Source organism: Haliotis rubra, unplaced genomic scaffold (genome assembly GCF_003918875.1).
Source record: "Haliotis rubra isolate DU_JTF1 unplaced genomic scaffold, ASM391887v1 Scf132, whole genome shotgun sequence".
NCBI lineage: Eukaryota > Metazoa > Mollusca > Gastropoda > Lepetellida > Haliotidae > Haliotis > Haliotis rubra.
The window spans coordinates 121,338-138,526 of record NW_025765248.1 but is presented as its reverse complement, the minus strand read 5'-3'; the positions used below and the strand labels follow the sequence as shown (position 1 = coordinate 138,526).

Sequence of the window (17,189 nt, the reverse complement as noted above, 5' to 3'; positions counted from 1 at the left end):
TTACTCCCAAATGTCGTTACACAATATTACCTCTACCTCCCGACGTCTCGTTGTACCCCGTCATTGTTTAATGCAACGGCGACATGCATGAACTACTACTGCTACTACTACTGCTGCTGCTACTACTACTACTGTGCATACCCGTGAAGATCCGTAAGAGGCGAATAACGCGATCGGGCAGTCAGGCTCGCTGACTTGGTTGACACATGTCATCGGTTCCCAATTGCGCAGATCGATGCCCATGCTGTTGATCACGGGATTGTCTGGTCCAGACTCGAATATTACAGACTGCCATATAGCTGGAAAATTGCTGAGTGCGGCGTAAAACTAAACTCACTCACTCACTACTGTGCATCTTCAAAAATGAGCCAGTGGATCAATGTATTTTTTTGCGGATGGATTTTTATTATCATATCCTTCATTCATTGATGTACATATCTATAATAAATGCACCATATATAATGCTCAAAGCGATGCTGCATGTTTATCACAGGCAGTTTACAGTCCACTACCGTACACTACAGATTTGTATCCTCAGCTCCCTGAATTCACTAATTAATTACTTAATTACATGGGAAACTAAATTACATTTCGTAAGTATACAATGTCATCATGATATATATTTATTCAAAGTCCTTACAATTACAGTCCAAATGCTTTTGTTTCATACTGAAGACGACCACACAAATAATAGGAAGCTCTGTTGCAGACAATTCTCTGGCCGTGGTGATTTTCTGACTTTGTAATCTGTGCTGTCCCAGTTCACTTCTTCATGTCAGCTAATTTCTCTTCATATAATTATGACATATTGGTTACAACTCTTGCAGACAATAAACTGACCGTCGTCGATTGTTTGACTGTGCCGTGCACGTTTACTTCTCAAAGGGATAAAAGGGATGGTCTTTCCATCTGAAACACAGGAATAATGACGCTACTGAAAGCTTTGTCTGTACAAACAAGCCTGTGTATTGACGTTACGTATGCGATAGTCGTCGTCGTCGTCGTCATATAGCTGATATATTGCTGAGTGCGTCGTTAAACAATATACATACAAAAAGCAAACATCTTATTCAAGTATAGTTATCTTCATACAGCCCACTCAACTTCATATGCTAAGACTGTCAACTCCGTATTATTTTGCAGTACCATGCAGATACAAAGAATGGGTTTACTTTAAGCCGCTTTTAGGAATAGTCCAGCAAATGGACTTCCTACATTGTACCCATGTGTGGAATCGAACCCGGGTCTTCGGCTTGACGAACGAGGCTAACCACTGGGCTCCCCAACATCCTCCAACCCCCCGATATAAGAAAAGTTTTTAATGTTTTTTGAAGACTAACGCTTAATTACATTTAAATTGGAAATGGAGCAACAGTGAGATTGAAATTCTAAATCTTAGGAACATCTAGATTTCCTTTTATATTAGGCTGTCCCTCTGCAGAAAAAGATTTGTGGAAGGGAAAATAATGTGGTCCCGGGACTGAGACAGACTGGTGTACAAAATAAAATTAACAAATGTTCTTAAATTTACGCTATACTTTTCATGCTTTTGCTAATTAACTTGTTTAAGTAATACCACTGTCCTTCTGTATGCATATCGATATTGATATAATGATATTTACGGTAGGAACTGTTCATGGTTGACTCTGTAGCCTTTGTCCAGAGCTAGCATTGCCTTCATATCCTCCTTGCTGAGCTCAAAGTCAAATATCTGAAACATGTTGATTTGATCGTTAAAAGTATGTTTCACATATAAATATAATGAGTGAAGCGTTTGGCTGAAACCACATGGAACCTGTTTTATCTTCACCGTTTTGAGTGTCTGGTGTTCTCTTGAAAGGAATAATTTATACGCCAGTCATATAAAGCGCAACGCAAACTAAATCCCATGTTCCTTTGAATTATAATAAAGTAAGGGAATTATCACTCACATCCATGTTCTGGGCCAGACGAGATGGATTCGTACTCTTAGGAACCAAAGCATAGCCTCTCTGTATGCCCCATCTGAGGATCACCTGATACACAAAGTAAAATGTGGGTCAGCAGTACATCGCAAACATACAAAAAATAAATCAGTAGTTCTTTAATACGTAACCAAAACCATCTGCCAGGAACAAGATTACATCGTTAACAACATCTGTAAAGAGCAGTTGTTTATCGTAGATAATACCATTACGAGATATATACTGAAAGGAGTATTCGAACCTATTTGTTTTAAATATACACTAGAAGTCAAGTTTGAGGAAAACATGAATCCTGGTCGTACAGACTGTTTTGCCCAATAAAGTATTGTTTGAGATTGAGGTTTAAAATGTTCTTGGTTGTGGAAAGGAAAGAGTTCACACAAACACAACACTGAAATCGAGATGCACGTGCATCATGCATGCATTCAGGCATAAATTGCCGGCTTGAATGGCAATCGTTCACTTTTTTCTGAACACAGCAGCTATGGCTATATTTAAAACAAATAGGTTCAAATACTCCATTGAAACTTTAATGTCATTTCCAATATTACGACGTTTCTTTTGCATTTCAGTATATTATACAGCAACAATGCATCGTTGTTAAGACAGCTGCAGGCTGTAGGTCTTGAATATATTAGTTACAGACAAACGATTATGTTATTCGGTCCGTTATGTAAGAAACACCAATGTCAGCCTGACCCGTTTGAAAGGAGGTCTCAGCTGTTGGCATTCAGAACTGTGTTCACATTGTACGAGGAAACAGCGTTTGTCCCCTAATTACAATCCCAAGGGATATTATCACCCGGCCAGGTTTATCCAGTGTTATAATAGTCAATAACAGCCGACTCGTCTGGCCAGTAAGGGGAATACTTGACCACTGGCTCGTCATGGCAAATAATGTCCCTGGCTGTAATTACCGTGGTGCATGTCAGCTCCAAATAGAGAGTCATGGATCAACGATCTAAAGTATTTAAGGATCACTCAAAATGTTTAAAATGAAGATGAACCTAGCCCCCCTCGTTGTTGTGTCAAAACTCGGAGGGTTCACAGCTAATGGATTTCAGTGTCGACTGCATGCTCTCTCCCTCGCACGCACGCTCGCACGCACGCTCGCACGCACGCAGGCTCACATACACACGCACTGCTAATAACATAAAACATAACGACAGAGAACAAAGTGAAAAAAAGTAGTCATGATTTTTCTGGAAAATATTCATTTATAGATACAATCGTGGTGAAAATATATTTTAAATACATATTAGGATACACATCTGTAGATAACTAAAGTCTTTGTATTTGTCCATAGAACTATTGAGGAAAGGTATAGCCAAATAATATGTCTTCTTATACACAACCGCGATATTGGGGCATAACCGTGATGCTGCTGCAGTATTATTTGATGAAGTGTTTAACCTCACTCACTCGTACACATGCCCTATCTACTGCTGTACGAACAGATAATAATAATAATAATAATAAGAGTACTTTTATAGTTAATCACCCAGGACATGCTCTAAGCGCATAACATATATACAGGTTACAGGAAAGTTGAGGTCATAGATGACTTGGAGACTGGGATGGTTCCAGATGAATGAGCTTTGACAAATGACGTATTAATCATGACTTTCTTGTAAAATTCCCTACACCTCAATAGACTCCTTTTACTTCCAGTCTTCTTTGTTTGGATTTGAGATGCATAGCCTCTGTGAATCGTTTGGGATGGTCCACCTCTAATTTGTATGTGAGCAATGTCTCTTGTTGATGGCCATTGCAATACCCATTAAACCAACTGTGATCTTTGAGTACTTCAAGACATACTCCACATACATACTCTCTACATTTTGCAAAGGGATGGAGACTGGATCCTTTGGGCCATGACATGCGAAAACATGATGCGGTTCTTTAACTTTCGGGACCGTCATGTCCTAAACGGTTAAAGTTCACATTGCTGTGCTTGCTTCTGTGCCCCTCTAAGGAAACCAAAACAGTAAACGCTACTGAAATCACAAGTGAAGCCTTCTTGTATGTCATCAAAGAGCGGGTTAGCTGCTGTATTTCAACGTTGAAACAGAAGCTGGGGTCAACCTGATCTGAATTCCTACCTATACTGTTGCCTTGTCCCTAGGCCAACGGTTACAGCCTGGTTCAAAGACGTAGCTATGAACATTCTGTGAAACCGCAGACCTTTACTTTTATACAAATAGACGTCAGTTCTCAAAGTAGAAAAAACCCCCATTATATTGTTGTTGTCGTTGTTGTTGTAGTCTCAAGATTGTCTTGCTTGTGTGCCTTCTTCTTGTTGTAATATTCAGTGTCACATGCTCTTCTTGAGAGAAGCCACTCATTTTTTGCCACTGAACACCGCATATTTGTCAACAAGTCACCTGGTGAGCTTTCCCGAGTGTGTACTTGTTCACTGCTGGTTGTAACTTCGCTTCCTTTTCTTCCTATATGGGGCGGTGGGGTAGCCTAGTGGTTAAAGCGTTGGCTCGTCACGCCGAAGACCCGGGTTCGAATCCCCACATGGGTACAATGTGTGAAGCCCATTTCTGGTGTCCCCCGTCGTGATATTGCTGGAATATTGCTAAAAGCGGCGTAAAACTAAACTCACTCAGTCAGTCAGTCCTAGATGGCCAGTTACATGACCGTCTCTGGTTTTGTAGTTGCATTAAATAAACAGTTCCATGTTTGGCAGATCTGTAATCAGAAGTTGAAATAGAATTAATTCTAAGTCTATTTAGTTTGAATTTATTTATATTCCTTCTTTCCTTTTTGTGACAGAAAACATCTGAATCGGAATAATCCAAAACACCAAAGCAATACGCTTATTACATCGAGAAATACAGATTGGGACGTTCATACATTGACCACTTTAACATGGGTATGATACATTCCGAGCCACGTATTAAAGGCGTTGTGGTAGCACAGCTTGAAAACCAAAGTTCCTTAGATATCAAACAAGTTTGTATCTTCCCTCGGCCGTCACCCAGTTTCAATGCACACTCAATGAATTATCTCAGAAGGCATACATGTAATTTACACTTTTGTAAACTTGAAAACAGTGGATTTGGGAATATGGTATGAGAAGCTAATGGGATACATACCTTGTCACGACACGGGAAACGATTGTCAAATGCATCACTACCGGTGCCGTGATGTCTCGGCGTTACGGTGTTGTCAATGTCAGCATGAAGAATGTCTTCCCTTCTTCAAGATGGTCTCAAGGGACAAACAAATTCCGAAACGTCGCACGCAAAATCAATTTTGTTTCGCATTTTATAAAACCCGTTTCTGTAAAATGTAGACGCTTTTTATTAGATTTTTGATATATCATTTAGGCAATACAACCAAGATTGTTTGGGGTGTTCTCTTTTTGCCTGCAGGTATTGTTTAAGGATTAAAATCAATGGATCGTACTAATCCTTATAACAATGGGGATTAAAGCTATAGTCTATATTAGAAATGCATGTATGCCAGCAAATAAGGAGAAACGGTAAAGTTTATCACATTTAGTTTATTGGGTATAACACCCGCAAATACAATAAATGTACAAATATGAATCATTTGAGAAATATGGTGACATTTTTAATTTTACTAATATTGCATGTAGCATGATCTTACAGCATCTCCAGTGGACAGTTTGGTTTCTTCTTGATTTCACTCTAAACTCATAACCATGGAATACTAAACTCTGGCCACCCCAGGAATTGGGAACAAAATGAACACATGCCTTTGCCATTGTAGAATGACTTGTCGTAAACTAAATTGTTGCTTTATACCCCTATGCCTCATGTCATATTTGATTACTGTCAATGACTGAGTTCACTAATCATTATGAACTGTGTTCAGTGTGGTCAGTGAGTGAACTTGGTGGTGAGAGAATACCACTTACTCGAACAGACTATAATTCTGCAAGCACTGGACTGTTAATCCTAATCCGCTTATAGCCAATTAAAGTGCAGGCAAAAAGAGAATACACCGATTGTTTATGGTAATATTTCGTTTGTGGTATGTTTGAGATTATATTTCAGACTGACAGGACCGTTTTTTCTGTTTCTCTATTTCACACTGTTTGAAGAATAGATCTTTAAAACCATTATAATTATAGCAATTACAATACACACGAAACACATGTTTTCACGGTTGGTGGTTCTTTTGTAATACTAATGCTGCTAAACTCTACAAATATCAACACAGGACTTCGAGTGGACGAGAAAACAGCCCTTCAATTAATGATCATGGTTCAAGATTCGCTCCTTCAAAGCATGCACATTAATTCATGGATCTGTCTGGTTTTCCTGCTAGTTCGATACGGTAAGTTATTTCATATACTCTACATTAACTATTAAGACCATCAGCTGATCATCGTCAGCATCTTCTTTGGCATTATTATAGATTGTTTGCATTGCTGTGAGTTGTAATTTCTGATTGACCAGTCAAAAGTAGTTACTTTTCAAAATGAAGATTTATGCTTTGTGTGACCCTTTTGACGTATTGCTATGTTCCAATACCTGAGCTGAAGATTTGCCATATTTCTTTCCGATATCGACAATGGTTGGGTGTTCGAGGAACTTTGGGGCATCCTTGGGTATACTGAAATAAATGAAGGTCAAATTTATCAATGATCTACACAACGTTGACGAGGCGTCACCCTGAAACCGACATTTAATAACTATGATGTGGTAGTATATATTGTGATATCATAATATACTCATGCCAATAATGGTTGTCACCCCTTCCCACCCCAACCTCACCCCACCCCACACCCCCTCCAATTAAAAATGGAAGGGGGTGACAACCATATTGGCATGAGTATATTATAATACTGCATGTGTCAGCATATTGATGATCGTGTAATATAGTGTACCCATACATGAACGATATACGGGCTTTTGTACGATCTGACGAGATACCCCTCACCATCGACTTGCTACCTGCTTTCAACACCGTTTATATTAGACCCATATTACTCATGTGATTGTGACCAAATTCCTGTGTATCATTTGTTAATCATTTATTGGTCGTGTGTGGTTATTTACACAATCTGGACTTTCCGACGTCGGGATTAACCTTTATTTAACCTTCAACTTTTAATGTGCTCCACTTCAGTGTTGAACGTACTGTGGTAGTCAGAGTGTTTCTGGAGTTTGCAAAATGTGTTTTGTAAAGTTGCAATAAGTAAAGATAACTTACTACACCTGTCCCGGCGCTCCGAACGGCCCATAACCAGTAGTTGAGATGCCGTTCTTCAGGGAGAACTGCAGGAGGTCGTCCTGGGCCAGGTATGGAGTTATCTCCACCTGAAACCAAACCGAGTCGTAAACATTAGTCAGTTCTTTGATTAGAGTGAGTATTTCAGCTGGTTTTAAACCCCTCTGTGGAACGTATTTCAGTACTGCATGTAGCGGAGGAAAGCCTGAAATGATGCAGATGTATCAGACGTTCACGACGTCGGTGAAACCCACGGGTATGGTGCTGATCAACCTAGAAGCAAATCGTATCGAAGCTGATGCACGAGGGATGCAATTCTGCACAACGATGCAGCACCTGACACGACAGCGCCACCCTCCTTAATAAGAGCCCGAAGTGGTCAAAGTCAGAGCAATTTACCACTTCCATACAACCAGCGAGCACCGCCTTGGTGTCATATTTAACCAATATCTACCTGGTTATTTGCAGGCTTGTACTTGAGACCGTCCATTTTGAGAATCCTATCCAGCTGTTGTGCATTGAAGTTGGAGACGCCGATAGATCTGACAAGGCCCTTGTCCACCAGCTTCTCCATGGCCTGGAGGGAAGGAAAGCTGGCGTACAGTGATTCTTTGCAAATACATCCACAATGCAATAGAATGTGTTTCTTGACATAGAGAACCTGTTTGTGTAATAGCCTATACTGAACAAAAGACTTAAGATCAGGACTTTATCATGGATTCCAAACGAAGTGAAATAAACCTATTCTCTCTCCAAAGTCTGGCTGCCTTGCATGAAAATTTTGTAGTTATACCCACTGACAAGGCCGTATATAACATTATCATTTTATGTAAACATCATAACATAAATTGTTTGTTCAGAGAGCTTAGTGTACGTGCTATGTCAAATAATGCTACATAGAAAGGCCAGTATGTTAACTGAGGACAGATTTACCAAAACCATTAATCAGTGCTATCAACGTTTGGCTTGACTCTAAAACCTGAAGACATGCACAATCCTCTTTTGTTCTTGATGAAAAATAGATATATTGAGAGATTATATATATGCTGGACTTCCTCATTGATACAATCTTTGTAAAATTTGGGGGTAAGAAGTAGGCATCCCTATGGGCACCAACTGTGCTCTCCTTTTGCTTTTTGCATATGAATCAGAATTTTGCTCTTGTTGGCAAAATCAAAACAAGGTAATTTGGCCAAGAAGTGTAACTTAAGCTGTAGGTATATCGATGATATAATATCGTTCAATAACCAAAAGACAGCCAATTCCCTTCCACCCCTTACCCACCTGAACTTGAAGTGAGCTCAGCTTTTTCATATCTAGATCTATGCATACAGATTCAGACTGACAAAACACTCCTTAAGGCTGGAAGACAACAGGGATGATTTGAACTTATAAGCAACTTTCCTTTCATTTGAGCAAACATTCCAACAGCGTTGGTGTTTACTTTTCAAAACTCTCATACGTCATATAATACGACTGTTTCTGGTTTCTCGTTGGCCACAACCCACTCTGGGGGAGTGCGACCACAATATTACAACATTCAAGGCCTCAGTCAAGCTTTCAGTACGTTTCACGGTAGACATGTAGAGGACATTTCAACATTTGATGCATCAGTGACAAAAGTATGTCCGATGCAATTACCTATTTTGACTTGTACCATACGAATTATTTGATTAGGTTTTGTCAGTCCTATTTGCATATATTGACAGTTTACTTCTTTTGTGTGTAAACTGAGGAGCAGCAACGATAATCATGTTTGTTGGCCAAACTTGTTCTTCTAAATATTATATTCAACCTGTTGTATTTAACCCTAAACGTATTTAACCCCTCGTCTGCATATAATACATGCTGGTATGCCTCATCTTTCGGGAATTCAAACAAAAAACTGTTTGTCTTCAGGTTCTAGAACACCTATAGGTTGTGCATTTTACAGTGGTGACACTAACGGACAGTTGACTGTCGCACCTGTTTCATGGACGCAGTTTACAGAGAACCTTGACAAAGACGTTCATGGATCCTTTGTAATTGGTGTTAATCAACTTTCCAGTAGACTGTACATTCTTCTAAGGACGTTCATATTCCTTTTTCCTTCAAATCTAATTCAGATCGGTTGAATCCACGGACCAGGTTTGTAAGTATAGCCTTATTTGGTTTAGTGTTTTTATCGTTACAGGAGTAGGATTTGAGGCTACTTACTCTCCACGTGTCCAGGTAGTCCGTCATGGTCGGCTTGGTCCTTTCCTTGTCCTGGTGAAAAGTAATAATGCAGACGCATACAGGCCCAGATAACGTGCTTTGACATCACTATCTCGTTACGACATTACACACATCAACCAATTATATATTCTGGACAGAATATCCTTAGGTAGAAGAAGTTGTAATGACAATGATTCCCAATAACTGACATCCTGATACTACAAAAGTAATTGTACGACCGCTTCATTCGCTCATTTTCATCAAGCAGCCTGTCACCAGCATACTGTTGGTAGCCTAGGGATTCAAGCGTTCACTCGTCACGCCAAAGACCTTGCATGCGTACAATGTGTGAAGCCTATTTCTGGTGTCCCCCGCAGCGATATTGCTGGAATATTGCCACACAAAAAAACCAACAACGGCGTAATACTACTACTAATAATAATAATAATAACTGAGATTTGAGGTTGATGGCGATGTACTGCTGGACGGTACAGTGATGGGAGTAAACCAGGTGACGTCCTTTACCAAGTCTGCCCAGAGTCGGTCTTTTGTGGAGCTTTCAGAGAAGCCAATGCATCGTGTGTAAATGCAGTGTGTTGACATAATAGCAATCCCACCGACTCCTTCGCCTGGATGAAGTCGGCTGGTCTCAAAGCTGAAACTGAGGGCTTCCTTTTTGCTGCTCAGGACCAGTCACTTCCCACTCGCAATCGCCTAAATGTGAACACGAAATGCCGACTGTGTAATGAAATTACAGAGGCTGTCCAACACCTTGTCAGTGGATGCCCTTCCTTGGCACAAACAGCATATCTTAAACGACATGATGGCATGGCTCGCTGCTTTTACTATCGTCTTCGCCATGCCTGTGGCTTTGACTCTGAGGTCCAGCGATGGTACGACCCTGAACACGTCATGATGCTTTCACACTTCTGTGGAATAGGCCTATACACAGCCTTAGAAGAATTCCAGCCAACAAACCTGATCTTGTTCTTTTAGATAAAGCGAATGAATTTATATATATCATTGAATTTTCTGTCCCTTTTGACAGCAACGTGATTGGCAAGATTCAGGAAAAATATGCGGACCTCGCTTTGAAATGTCTCACTTGCATCCAAGAACACTGTCGTCAGGGTCCCCATTGTTCTCGGTGCCCTTGGTTTGGTACCTCATTTCCAGGCTAGTAGCATGCTCAAGGCGCAACAATCAAAAAGTACATAGGAAGGGATGATGACAATGTTAGTATGATTCATAGAACTGGCGGAAAAGATAGATTTTGAGACTCGCTTCCAAATGTTGGAAAAAGTTTAAGATCTTGGGGAAGAAAGTTCCACATGTAGGGGGCATAATGTTCAAAAGATCTCCGACCAAAGGACTTGAGTTTGTATTGTGGCACTGTCAGTAGGTTCTTGTGTTGAGACCTTAGTTCCTGTGCTGATATGTATGGACGAGATTGCTCGTGTAGAGATTTATATGTCAGACAGAGAATATGAACTGGATCCTAGCCATTGGAGATTTCTAAGAACAGGACTGATGTGGGATTTCTTGGAGGTGAGGGTCACGATTCGTGCTGTCGTTTTTTGCACCTTTTGAAGTTTGTCGAGGAGGACATCAGGGAGTCCTACATAGAGGCTGTTACAGTAGTCAAGTCTACTCTGTATCAGGCATCTAGCTAGACAATTAGCAGCTTCCACGGTGATCAAGGGACGAATATTCCCAATCACTCGGAGATTCCAGGAGCAAGTCTTACAGACGTTCTTAATCTGAGCTTCCATGGAAAGCGTTGGGTCCCGCAGGACACAAAGATGTTTGACAGTCTTTGCTAACTGGACTTCCGTGTCTGAAACATTAATGGTGTGTATGTCCACCTTTTGGAGCTGCTGCTTGGTTCCGAAAAGGGTCGCTTCAGGCGTAAAACCATACTCACTCACTCACTACACAGTGGTCAGTTAAGTTGACAAAGTAAATCATGTACTGCACGTACTGTATGCACTGATGATAAAGTTCAAGGCGCCAACACACATACTATTTCTACCTCCACTTCCTTGTGTCATTCTGTAAGATTAGTTGTGTTTTCGGGACACAACCCAATACCTCCAACGACGTTGGTTGTGTTTGCACCATTTCATAACGATATAGCGTCTACAAAATATATATTTTGATATGAGATATGATTGCCTCACTGACTACAGTGGTGGTTAAACAAGTCTTGACTCACAACGTAGGCCACGGGAAAGTGTATCAGGTACAGATCTACATAATCCATGTCCAGGGCCTCCAGTGACTTCCGACACGCTGGCTCGACCTGATCTGGTTCGTGACAGTGGCCCCAAATCTGTAATGATAAAATTTCTGAATGACAATATACACGTTTAACGTTGTTGTGAAACGATTTGACATAATTTTATGGGGGAAGACAAGATAAGAACTATACGGGCTTTCAATTACAACACCTTCGCATCTCTCTGATGTGTGACGTGTTTGTATTATAGAGGTCTCATTTGATTAATGATATCACTGTGAAACGTCACTAAGGCCGAATCTGGGGTAGGTCACCTGTATATTAGTGGGTTATTAGTCTTGATATCGTTATTCATGAAACCACACCTCCGAAGAGTTGTGATCACAAATGTATACTCGAAGGACAATTCCTGTACATCCATGATTTGTTAATCCGGAACATTTGATAATCCGGACGATGAGCTCAGGTACTGCACCGCCCGCATGGACGAGATTTCACAGTTTCTACAATGTTTTATGTGGTGAGGTCTGTATTTCTGTTTAATAAATAAACAAACATGGCGATAAATATGAACAGCACATACCTTCGTCACAATAAACAGCTCTTCCCTCTTTATTTTTCCTTCTTTAATCAGTTCTTTAATGGCGACTCCGATTTCCTGTTCCGTTTGATAGATCCAGGCTGTGTCAATCTGACGGTATCCCATCTGTATTGCAGCTTTCACGGCATCACCAACCTCGTTTGGCTGTGGGAGAACACAGATTGATAATCTACATATTTTAAATTTGCACAGAGGCTGTGCAGAGTTGCGAACCTTTGTTCGAATTCCAGAACCGTCAGATTATGATCTTTAGCCTGTCAGAACCATAACCGGGTTCGTGAGTTTTTACTGAAATGATTCTATTTAACGGGTAACATTTGGAAAGAAAATGTTCAACTACCAACCCGGAAACTGTTGTAGGTTCCTAAGCCCAGCATAGGCATGTCGTAACCGCTGTTCAGACGTATGGAAGGTACTCTGTCCGCCATCTTGAAACTGCCCTCTCAGCACTTGACAAGAAAGTCTGAAACCAAAAACCCAGGTATTGTTAATATATATTTTAATAACAGATAAAACATGTGAGGTGCCTGTACCTCCACGATGTTAGTTGGTAAATTCAGACGTTCTTCAAGAAAGCAGAAAATTGCATTGTCGACCTTCAAACACAACTCACCGGACAGACGATTGCAGCAGTAATGCTTATTCAGCGGTCGTTTTGCCAGAGAGTGTTCACCCGACACGAGCACCGGTGAAATAAAACGTTATCAAACTCCTGGACAAATATCTCCATGATACCGTGGAACGCAGGTACAGTGACTTGCATTTCTGTTATCTCCCAGATACAAAGATACAATGTGTAGGCAGAGTATAATAAACAGCATTGACTGCAGGTCGCTGATATACACATGCATCAAGAGGTCATCCTCGTGATCACATCGTCCTATGTACCCATTCCTTCTTTCAGTTAAAATGTTTATCAGTTTAAAGATTTGTAATGATGACATACCAGTCCTGCAGGTGCTTTAAAAGGGCATTTACCTTGTGTAATCGTACGGCTTACGTTCAAGGATATTTATCAGGCGACGACCTACCCGTTGACAGGTTATTGGCGGTTATCTTAACTGGAGTGTTTTAGCCGATTTATGGTCTCTGTCGTAACCTTGTGTCAACAGTCGACGCACATTCAATACTGAAGTGAGAAACCAGAACTCGCGTTGTTGACACAAGACTACTTAGATCCCGACATTCAGGGTAACACACAGATTTCCCGGTGATATTTAAATAAGAATAATTTGGTAATTATTTGATGACAGTATTGCTAGACATAATCGATATCGATGCCATGATGCCAATTAGGAGATAAACATAGTGTGTTGGAACATCAGAGGTATATAAAGAAATTATAATAGCTCTAACTTTTAAAATTAAAACCTCACGCTGCGCGTTCGGTTTTAAATCAAATTTAGACAGTATTGTTTATCTCTATTCTACCATAACCGCTTGATTGGGATTTAAAAAAAGATACATATTATGTTGAAAAAATACCGTGATTATATACCTCTGAATGACTTTAATTGACCAATCACAATCCAGTATTTACTGAAGTCATGGTAGAATAACTGGATTGTCTGTCCCAGGCAAGATTATTCACAGCCTTCGCGATATACCTGGAAAATTCTGAGGCAACGTTAACAACACACAATCAAATAAATAAACAAGAAGATATAACGGGAAGATCACTTTTATCTGTGCATTTATTCTGTACATCTACATTCTCTGACCAACCAGTCTCTGAAGTAAGTCCGTGAGTACACAAAATATCATCATAACTACCCTATTACTAAAGACTTGGATCAATGGTTTTGGGATTAACACTGTCTTAACTATGTGTCGAGTTTTGCCTTCTTCAAGGATTAAACTAAGAGAATTAACAATAGCTCAGGTAATTAACATTGACCTGCGTATTCGTATTAGTTTAACCACAGCTGCTCTTGTGATTAAATATATCTGTTTAATCATACAGGTCTGCTTTGTGAAACAGGACTAAAACTATCTGTATGGTTCCCGAAAGTCTTTGGGGCAAAATAGGTTAATTCCAGTTTTTCTCTCTCTCAGTCGGTATACTCTGCCAACGACAATGTCATGTCCTTACTGAATCCGTTCTCAAAGCCATTTAACACATTTTCCCCCCTTCTCTTTAGACCATTTTTGGAATATGCCCTTACAATATTTATAATCCTGATAGGTGTTTGCTCACAATATTTTGATTCATATTTGAATAACTGATGAAGGATTTTGTTTTCCATAAGATGCGATTACATGACATGTGGCTTGCATTATCATGAACTTTCGCACCCACAAGTACAATTTAGTCCATGTTGTTCAACACGTTCCTATATTTGAACACCTCGAGTGAAGTAGCATTCGTATAAGGACATGAAACTGTTGGTGGTTCGTGAAATGTGAAAAATGGCTGGATATCTAGAGAAAATAGTCTGTGTAAGAGAATGTTGCTTGTGTTTAAGCAGTATGTCCAATTGTAAGCAAATTTACATTAAGGAATAAACGGTCCTTGATATAGTGGCGTCTATTTCTGGTCTGTTCTTTTTTTTAAAAAGGAAGGTTATATTATGATTTGGCAATTTGCAGTCAGGAATTGTGTAAAGTTGTAGCAGGTATATTATCAAATGAGTACCCGTGAGTACTGAGATCCAAGTTAGGTTTGGTCTTCAACAACCCATGTTTGTCGTAAGAGGCAACTAACGGGATCGGGCAGTCAGGTTCGCTGGCTTGGTTGACACATGTCGTCAAATCCCAATTACGTACATCAATGTACATGCTGTTGATCACTGTATTGTCTGGTCCACACTCGATTATTGTTACCAACCGTTACCATAACTGGAATATTGGACTTTTCAGTGGTCCATTCATATATATTCGACAGCTCTTTTCTTTGCGCCAAAGGGAATTTGTTCCTGAGGATGGTTAAGACCTGTCTTCTTCCGAAGAAGATCTATTTCAGATCAACTCAGTTTTTATCGTTCAGTTTTCATCAGATGTATTCATATATACTCAGCCGCAAAAAAACCCGTCAGTACGAATTCAAAATGAGATAGGCACTGTATTCAAATCATTACAGAAATGGACATAATAAGCGGATCAAAAACATTTTTTGTGTACAATATCTTGACACATCAATGAATAACTCAGCACAATTCCAAGACATTACGTGAACGTTTGCAGTCCATTCAGACTCTTGACTTCAGTATCTAGTGTGACCACCACGAGCGGCAATAACTGCAGCACAGCGTCTATGCATGGAGTGCACCAATCGATTGATGAAAGCCATTGGCACCTGGAACCACACTCTGAGAAAGGCCTGACGCAATAAATCGGCATGTCATTGGTATGACATTATTCAGTCTCCTCTGAATTTCATCCCAAAGCTGTCCAACTGGTTTCAATCAGGACTAAGGGCTGGCCACCGCATCATGTTCACACCGTATTGCTGTAGGAAGTCCCGTGTAGCTCTGGCAGTATGGGCCCGGGCGTTATCATGCTGGAAAATGTTGTTCCGGTGACGTGCGAAATGTGTTATGACGTGTTGGTCTGAGAGCTTGGTCGATGTAGCGCACCGCTGTGATGCAAGCTCCTCTCCCTGGACCAAGGTTCTGGAACACCACAGGACCCCCTCTCTGGTTCAGGCCTAGTTCACCCCATACCATGATGCTTGCACCTCCCCATGAGTCTCTTTCCGTAACACATTGGTCTGAGTAACGCTGGCCACGTCGCCATATTCTTGTTCCGCCATCTGCAGTTGATACGCAGTACCGACTCTCATCTGTGAACAGAACAGTTCTCCATTGCCTGTATCGCCAGTTTTGGTGTTGTAGGGCAAACTGTAGACGTTCACGCCGATGACGAGGGGTGAGGATAGGTCCACGGTAAGGTGTACGGCAATGGAGGTTCCCGCTGTTAAGACGTCGGCGTACTGCATCAGTACTGATTGGTCTTCCGTGTGTTCCCACTGTCTGGCGTGCTGTTTCGGATGCCTGCATGAAGGGATTCTGTACATGCTGCCGCACAACATGGCGGTCTTGTCGTCTTGTGGTGACCCTTGGTCTGCCAGTACGGGGGCGATCATTTGTGGTGTTGGTGGCCCGGAAACGTTGCTGCAGCCTGTAGATGGTCCGAACGTTAACCTGGAAGTGATTGGCAACGGCTTGTGCAATGTGGCCAGCTTCAAGTCTTCGTGGCGCCTGGTTCCTCTGAGCTGTCGTGAGTCGCGGCAACCTGCCGACGTTGTAATGTGAATGTTTCAACCAGGTTTGGGGGTGCATTTTATAGGGCTGGTCCTTGTGAACAGCACGTGCAGAGTTGCATGAAAAACATGGAGAACACCGTACCATCTCCGAGATCAGGTTGAGTTTTTGAGACCATTTCCTGGGTTCAATTCTGAGTTTGGGAAGGAATGTCTTTGCTCAGGTAAAGTTGGAGATGTTGTCAAAAATATACAATCAAAACATTAAATGAGTTTATAGTTATCCGTTTCTGAGAAGGGAAATTCCAAACTGACGTTTCTTTTGCTGCTTAGTATATTATTGAATCATTGACTAAATAACAAATTGTTCTGGGTCAATTGTATATAAATTCTGGCTCAATAAATAATGCTCGATTTCTTTGACTTCCAACTTTGGCATTACTGATCTATTAGCTAAATATCAAATAACCTTTCATTAGTAAATGATTGAAGATGAGTTTGTATTTCAGAGGTGACTGTTTCCCCCAAACGGGCAATGACAAAATGAAAATAGACAACCAACATCATGCCAAACATTTATAAACTGAATGTATTTGTTTGTGTAAATTGTATCCAAAGTGATTACAAACTATATCCACAGTCAGGAATCACACGATTATAATATTATCTTCATAGGCATAAACAGAATCTACGTATATGAAAGTGTCCTTCATCTAGATGAAGGTATGATCTTTGTAGAAGCTAACATCAGCGTAGGTATAAGTTTAATCTCGCAGA

At 40.6% G+C, this 17,189-nt stretch overlaps 1 protein-coding gene across 2 annotated transcripts; it reads right to left on the bottom strand.

Annotated features, from left to right (window-relative positions):
- Positions 1 to 376: 376 nt before the first annotated feature.
- LOC124267538 (aldo-keto reductase family 1 member B1-like) lies at positions 377 to 13,176 on the bottom strand. Of its 2 annotated transcripts, none has more exons than XM_046702463.1 (11): positions 13,158 to 13,176; positions 12,556 to 12,674; positions 12,194 to 12,355; positions 11,587 to 11,703; positions 9,372 to 9,422; positions 7,630 to 7,752; positions 7,158 to 7,264; positions 6,476 to 6,557; positions 1,932 to 2,015; positions 1,623 to 1,711; positions 377 to 909 (listed from the first exon to the last, which is right to left on the bottom strand). In XM_046702463.1, exons 2-11 carry the CDS (start codon positions 12,637 to 12,639, stop codon positions 873 to 875), a joined length of 936 nt encoding a protein of 311 aa, XP_046558419.1. In that variant the 5' UTR covers positions 12,640 to 12,674; positions 13,158 to 13,176; the 3' UTR covers positions 377 to 872. The 2 variants fall into 2 exon arrangements, with proteins under 2 accessions (XP_046558419.1, XP_046558418.1); XM_046702462.1 differs by lacking the exon at positions 13,158 to 13,176 and adding an exon at positions 12,808 to 12,967.
- Positions 13,177 to 17,189: the final 4,013 nt, after the last annotated feature.

Excerpts from the sequence above, each read along its gene's own strand:
- LOC124267538 (XM_046702463.1), bottom strand. The coding sequence starts at position 12,639 with ATGGCGGACAGAGTACCTTCCATACGTCTGAACAGCGGTTACGACATG. Across the intron at positions 2,016-6,475 it reads ATGGCAAATCTTCAGCTCAG|GTGATCCTCAGATGGGGCAT; the intron begins GTATTGGAACAT and ends TTTGTGTATCAG. Across the intron at positions 910-1,622 it reads AACCATGAACAGTTCCTACC|ATGGAAAGACCATCCCTTTT; the intron begins GTAAATATCATT and ends CCTGTGTTTCAG.